Source organism: Oncorhynchus keta, unplaced genomic scaffold (assembly GCF_023373465.1).
Source record: "Oncorhynchus keta strain PuntledgeMale-10-30-2019 unplaced genomic scaffold, Oket_V2 Un_contig_15123_pilon_pilon, whole genome shotgun sequence".
Classification (NCBI taxonomy): Eukaryota; Metazoa; Chordata; class Actinopteri; order Salmoniformes; family Salmonidae; genus Oncorhynchus; species Oncorhynchus keta.
Genome location: NW_026279144.1, coordinates 31,501 through 37,500, shown reverse-complemented (window position 1 = coordinate 37,500; position 6,000 = coordinate 31,501). Strand labels below are relative to the sequence as shown.

At 44.4% G+C, this 6,000-nt stretch overlaps 1 protein-coding gene across 1 annotated transcript in view; it reads left to right on the top strand.

Moving 5' to 3' along the window:
- The window catches only part of LOC127918865 (probable E3 ubiquitin-protein ligase HERC1), a 32,557-nt gene that overhangs the window by 1,206 nt on the left and 25,351 nt on the right, over nt 1-6,000 (top strand). The window contains exon 3 of the mRNA XM_052502140.1: nt 2,996-3,196. Coding sequence (XP_052358100.1) covers nt 2,996-3,196 — 201 coding nt within the window. The remainder of the gene's footprint in view (nt 1-2,995; nt 3,197-6,000) is intronic.

The following is a 6,000-nucleotide window of genomic DNA, read 5'->3' as shown; positions in this document are numbered from 1 at the left end:
GGTTCCACTGTAGCTTTATGGCTGATAGTATGACTGGTTCCACTGTAGCTTTATGGCTGATAGTATGACTGGTCCACTGTAGCTTTATGGCTGATAGTATGACTGGTCCACTGTAGCTTTATGGCTGATAGTATGACTGGTTCCACTGTAGCTTTATGGCTGATAGTATGACTGGTCCACTGTAGCTTTATGGCTGATAGTATGACTGGTTCCACTGTAGCTTTATGGCTGATAGTATGACTGGTTCCACTGTAGCTTTATGGCTGATAGTATGACTGGTTCCACTGTAGCTTTATGGCTGATAGTATGACTGGTTCCACTGTAGCTTTATGGCTGATAGTATGACTGGTTCCACTGTAGCTTTATGGCTGATAGTATGACTGGTTCCACTGTAGCTTTGTGGCTGATAGTATGACTGGTTCCACTGTAGCTTTATGGCTGATAGTATGACTGGTTCCACTGTAGCTTTATGGCTGATAGTATGACTGGTTCCACTGTAGCTTTATGGCTGATAGTATGACTGGTCCACTGTAGCTTTATGGCTGATAGTATGACTGGTTCCACTGTAGCTTTGTGGCTGATAGTATGACTGGTTCCACTGTAGCTTTATGGCTGATAGTATGACTGGTCCACTGTAGCTTTATGGCTGATAGTATGACTGGTTCCACTGTAGCTTTATGACTGATAGTATGACTGGTTCCACTGTAGCTTTATGGCTGATAGTATGACTGGTTCCACTGTAGCTTTGTGGCTGATAGTATGACTGGTTCCACTGTAGCTTTATGGCTGATAGTATGACTGGTTCCACTGTAGCTTTATGGCTGATAGTATGACTGGTTCCACTGTAGCTTTATGGCTGATAGTATGACTGGTTCCACTGTAGCTTTGTGGCTGATAGTATGACTGGTTCCACTGTAGCTTTATGGCTGATAGTATGACTGGTTCCACTGTAGCTTTATGGCTGATAGTATGACTGGTTCCACTGTAGCTTTATGGCTGATAGTATGACTGGTCCACTGTAGCTTTATGGCTGATAGTATGACTGGTTCCACTGTAGCTTTATGGCTGATAGTATGACTGGTCCACTGTAGCTTTATGACTGATAGTATGACTGGTTCCACTGTAGCTTTATGGCTGATAGTATGACTGGTTCCACTGTAGCTTTATGGCTGATAGTATGACTGGTTCCACTGTAGCTTTATGGCTGATAGTATGACTGGTTCCACTGTAGCTTTATGGCTGATAGTATGACTGGTTCCACTGTAGCTTTATGGCTGATAGTATGACTGGTTCCACTGTAGCATTATGGCTGATAGTATGACTGGTTCCACTGTAGCTTTATGGCTGATAGTATGACTGTTATTCTCTATAACCACGTGGCTGATAGTATGACTGTTATTCTCTATAACCACGTGGCTGATAGTGTGACTGTTATTCTCTATAACCACGTGGCTGATAGTATGACTGTTATTCTCTATAACCACGTGGCTGATAGTATGACTGTTATTCTCTATAACCACGTGGCTGATAGTGACTGTTATTCTCTATAACCACGTGGCTGATAGTATGACTGTTATTCTCTATAACCACGTGGCTGATAGTATGACTGTTATTCTCTATAACCACGTGGCTGATAGTATGACTGTTATTCTCTATAACCACATGGCTGATAGTATGACTGTTATTCTCTATAACCACGTGGCTGATAGTATGACTGTTATTCTCTATAACCACGTGGCTGATAGTATGACTGTTATTCTCTATAACCACGTGGCTGATAGTGTGACTGTTATTCTCTATAACCACATGGCTGATAGTGTGACTGGTATTCTCTATAACCACGTGGCTGATAGTATGACTGTTATTCTCTATAACCACGTGGCTGATAGTATGACTGTTATTCTCTATAACCACATGGCTGATAGTATGACTGTTATTCTCTATAACCACATGGCTGATAGTATGACTGTTATTCTCTATAACCACGTGGCTGATAGTATGACTGTTATTCTCTATAACCACGTGGCTGATAGTATGACTGTTATTCTCTATAACCACGTGGCTGATAGTATGACTGTTATTCTCTATAACCACATGGCTGATAGTATGACTGTTATTCTCTATAACCACGTGGCTGATAGTGTGACTGTTATTCTCTATAACCACATGGCTGATAGTGTGACTGTTATTCTCTATAACCACGTGGCTGATAGTATGACTGTTATTCTCTATAACCACGTGGCTGATAGTATGACTGTTATTCTCTATAACCACGTGGCTGATAGTATGACTGTGATTCTCTATAACCACGTGGCTGATAGTATGACTGTTATTCTCTATAACCACGTGGCTGATAGTATGACTGTTATTCTCTATAACCACGTGGCTGATAGTATGACTGTTATTCTCTATAACCACGTGGCTGATAGTGTGACTGTTATTCTCTATAACCACGTGGCTGATAGTATGACTGTTATTCTCTATAACCACGTGGCTGATAGTATGACTGTTATTCTCTATAACCACGTGGCTGATAGTATGACTGTTATTCTCTATAACCACATGGCTGATAGTATGACTGTTATTCTCTATAACCACGTGGCTGATAGTATGACTGTTATTCTCTATAACCACGTGGCTGATAGTATGACTGTGATTCTCTATAACCACGTGGCTGATAGTATGACTGGTATTCTCTATAACCACGTGGCTGATAGTGACTGTTATTCTCTATAACCACGTGGCTGATAGTATGACTGGTATTCTCTATAACCACGTGGCTGATAGTATGACTGTGATTCTCTATAACCACGTGGCTGATAGTATGACTGGTATTCTCTATAACCACGTGGCTGATAGTGACTGTTATTCTCTATAACCACGTGGCTGATAGTATGACTGGTATTCTCTATAACCACGTGGCTGATAGTATGGCTGTGATTCTCTATAACCACGTGGCTGATAGTATGACTGGTATTCTCTACAACCCTTACAGAGGAATGGGACATGCTGGATGTTGATGAGGATGAGAGGTTAACTGGGGACGAGGAGTTTGAGCTGCTGGCGGGACCGTTGGGTCTGAGCGAGCGCCGGGTCGTCCCAGAGGCCGTCCAGTTCCCCGACAGTGACCCCCTGGGAGCGTCCGTAGCCATGGTGACCGCCACCAACAGCATGGAGGAGACTCTGCTGCAGATAGGTGAGGGGCTGAGAAACACACACACACACACACACACACACACACACACACACACACACACACACACAGATCTGTCTGGTCCTCTCTGTAATGTGGGTGAGATGTGTCTGGTCCTCTCTGTAATGTGGTTTAGATGTGTCTGGTCCTCTCTGTAATGTGGTTTAGATGTGTCTGGTCCTCTCTGTAATGTGGTTTAGATGTGTCTGGTCCTCTCTGTAATGTGGTTTAGATGTGTCTGGTCCTCTCTGTAATGTGGTTTAGATGTGTCTGGTCCTCTCTGTAATGTGGTTTAGATGTGTCTGGTCCTCTCTGTAATGTGGTTTAGATGTGTCTGGTCCTCTCTGTAATGTGGTTTAGATGTGTCTGGTCCTCTCTGTAATGTGGTTTAGATGTGTCTGGTCCTCTCTGTAATGTGGGTGAGATGTGTCTGGTCCTCTCTGTAATGTGGTTTAGATGTGTCTGGTCCTCTCTGTAATGTGGGTGAGATGTGTCTGGTCCTCTCTGTAATGTGGGTGAGATCTGTCTGGTCCTCTCTGTAATGTGGTTTAGATGTGTCTGGTCCTCTGTAATGTGGGTGAGATCTGTCTGGTCCTCTCTGTAATGTGGTTTAGATGTGTCTGGTCCTCTCTGTAATGTGGGTGAGATCTGTCTGGTCCTCTCTGTAATGTGGGTGGTTCAGATGTGTCCGGTCCTCTCTGTAATGTGGGTGAGATGTGTCTGGTCCTCTCTGTAATGTGGTTTAGATGTGTCTGGTCCTCTCTGTAATGTGGGTGAGATGTGTCTGGTCCTCTCTGTAATGTGGTTTAGATGTGTCTGGTCCTCTCTGTAATGTGGGTGAGATCTGTCTGGTCCTCTCTGTAATGTGGTTTAGATGTGTCTGGTCCTCTGTAATGTGGGTGAGATCTGTCTGGTCCTCTCTGTAATGTGGGTGGTTCAGATGTGTCCGGTCCTCTGTAATGTGGGTGAGATGTGTCTGGTCCTCTCTGTAATGTGGTTTAGATGTGTCTGGTCCTCTCTGTAATGTGGTTTAGATGTGTCTGGTCCTCTCTGTAATGTGGTTCAGATGTGTCTGGTCCTCTCTGTAATGTGGTTCAGATGTGTCTGGTCCTCTCTGTAATGTGGTTTAGATGTGTCTGGTCCTCTCTGTAATGTGGTTTAGATGTGTCTGGTCCTCTCTGTAATGTGGGTGGTTTAGATGTGTCTGGTCCTCTCTGTAATGTGGTTTAGATGTGTCTGGTCCTCTCTGTAATGTGGTTTAGATGTGTCTGGTCCTCTGTAATGTGGGTGGTTCAGATGTGTCTGGTCCTCTCTGTAATGTGGTTTAGATGTGTCTGGTCCTCTCTGTAATGTGGTTTAGATGTGTCTGGTCCTCTCTGTAATGTGGTTCAGATGTGTCTGGTCCTCTCTGTAATGGTTCAGATGTGTCTGGTCCTCTCTGTAATGTGGTTTAGATGTGTCTGGTCCTCTCTGTAATGTGGTTTAGATGTGTCTGGTCCTCTCTGTAATGTGGTTTAGATGTGTCTGGTCCTCTCTGTAATGTGGTTTAGATGTGTCTGGTCCTCTCTGTAATGTGGTTTAGATGGGTCCGGTCCTCTCTGTAATGTGGGTGGTTTAGATGTGTCTGGTCCTCTCTGTAATGTGGTTTAGATGTGTCTGGTCCTCTCTGTAATGTGGTTCAGATGTGTCTGGTCCTCTCTGTAATGTGGTTCAGATGTGTCTGGTCCTCTCTGTAATGTGGTTTAGATGTGTCTGGTCCTCTCTGTAATGTGGTTTAGATGTGTCTGGTCCTCTCTGTAATGTGGTTCAGATGTGTCTGGTCCTCTCTGTAATGTGGTTCAGATGTGTCTGGTCCTCTCTTTAATGTGGTTCAGATGTGTCTGGTCCTCTCTGTAATGTGGTTTAGATGTGTCTGGTCCTCTCTGTAATGTGGGTGGTTCAGATGTGTCCGGTCCTCTCTGTAATGTGGGTGGTTCAGATGTGTCTGGTCCTCTCTGTAATGTGGTTTAGATGTGTCTGGTCCTCTCTGTAATGTGGTTTAGATGTGTCTGGTCCTCTCTGTAATGTGGGTGGTTCAGATGTGTCTGGTCCTCTCTGTAATGTGGGTGGTTCAGATGTGTCTGGTCCTCTCTGTAATGTGGTTCAGATGTGTCTGGTCCTCTCTGTAATGTGGGTGGTTTAGATGTGTCTGGTCCTCTCTGTAATGTGGTTCAGATGTGTCTGGTCCTCTCTGTAATGTGGGTGGTTCAGATGTGTCTGGTCCTCTCTGTAATGTGGGTGAGATGTGTCTGGTCCTCTCTGTAATGTGGTTTAGATGTGTCTGGTCCTCTCTGTAATGTGGTTCAGATGTGTCTGGTCCTCTCTGTAATGTGGTTTAGATGTGTCTGGTCCTCTCTGTAATGTGGGTGGTTCAGATGTGTCTGGTCCTCTCTGTAATGTGGTTCAGATGTGTCTGGTCCTCTCTGTAATGTGGTTTAGATGTGTCTGGTCCTCTCTGTAATGTGGTTCAGATGTGTCTGGTCCTCTCTGTAATGTGGTTTAGATGTGTCTGGTCCTCTCTGTAATGTGGTTTAGATGTGTCCAGTCCTCTCTGTAATGTGGTTTAGATGTGTCTGGTCCTCTCTGTAATGTGGTTTAGATGTGTCTGGTCCTCTCTGTAATGTGGTTTAGATGTGTCTGGTCCTCTCTGTAATGTGGTTTAGATGTGTCTGGTCCTCTCTGTAATGTGGTTCAGATGTGTCTGGTCCTCTCTGTAATGTGGTTCAGATGTGTCTGGTCCTCTCTGTAATGTGGTTCAGATGTGTCTG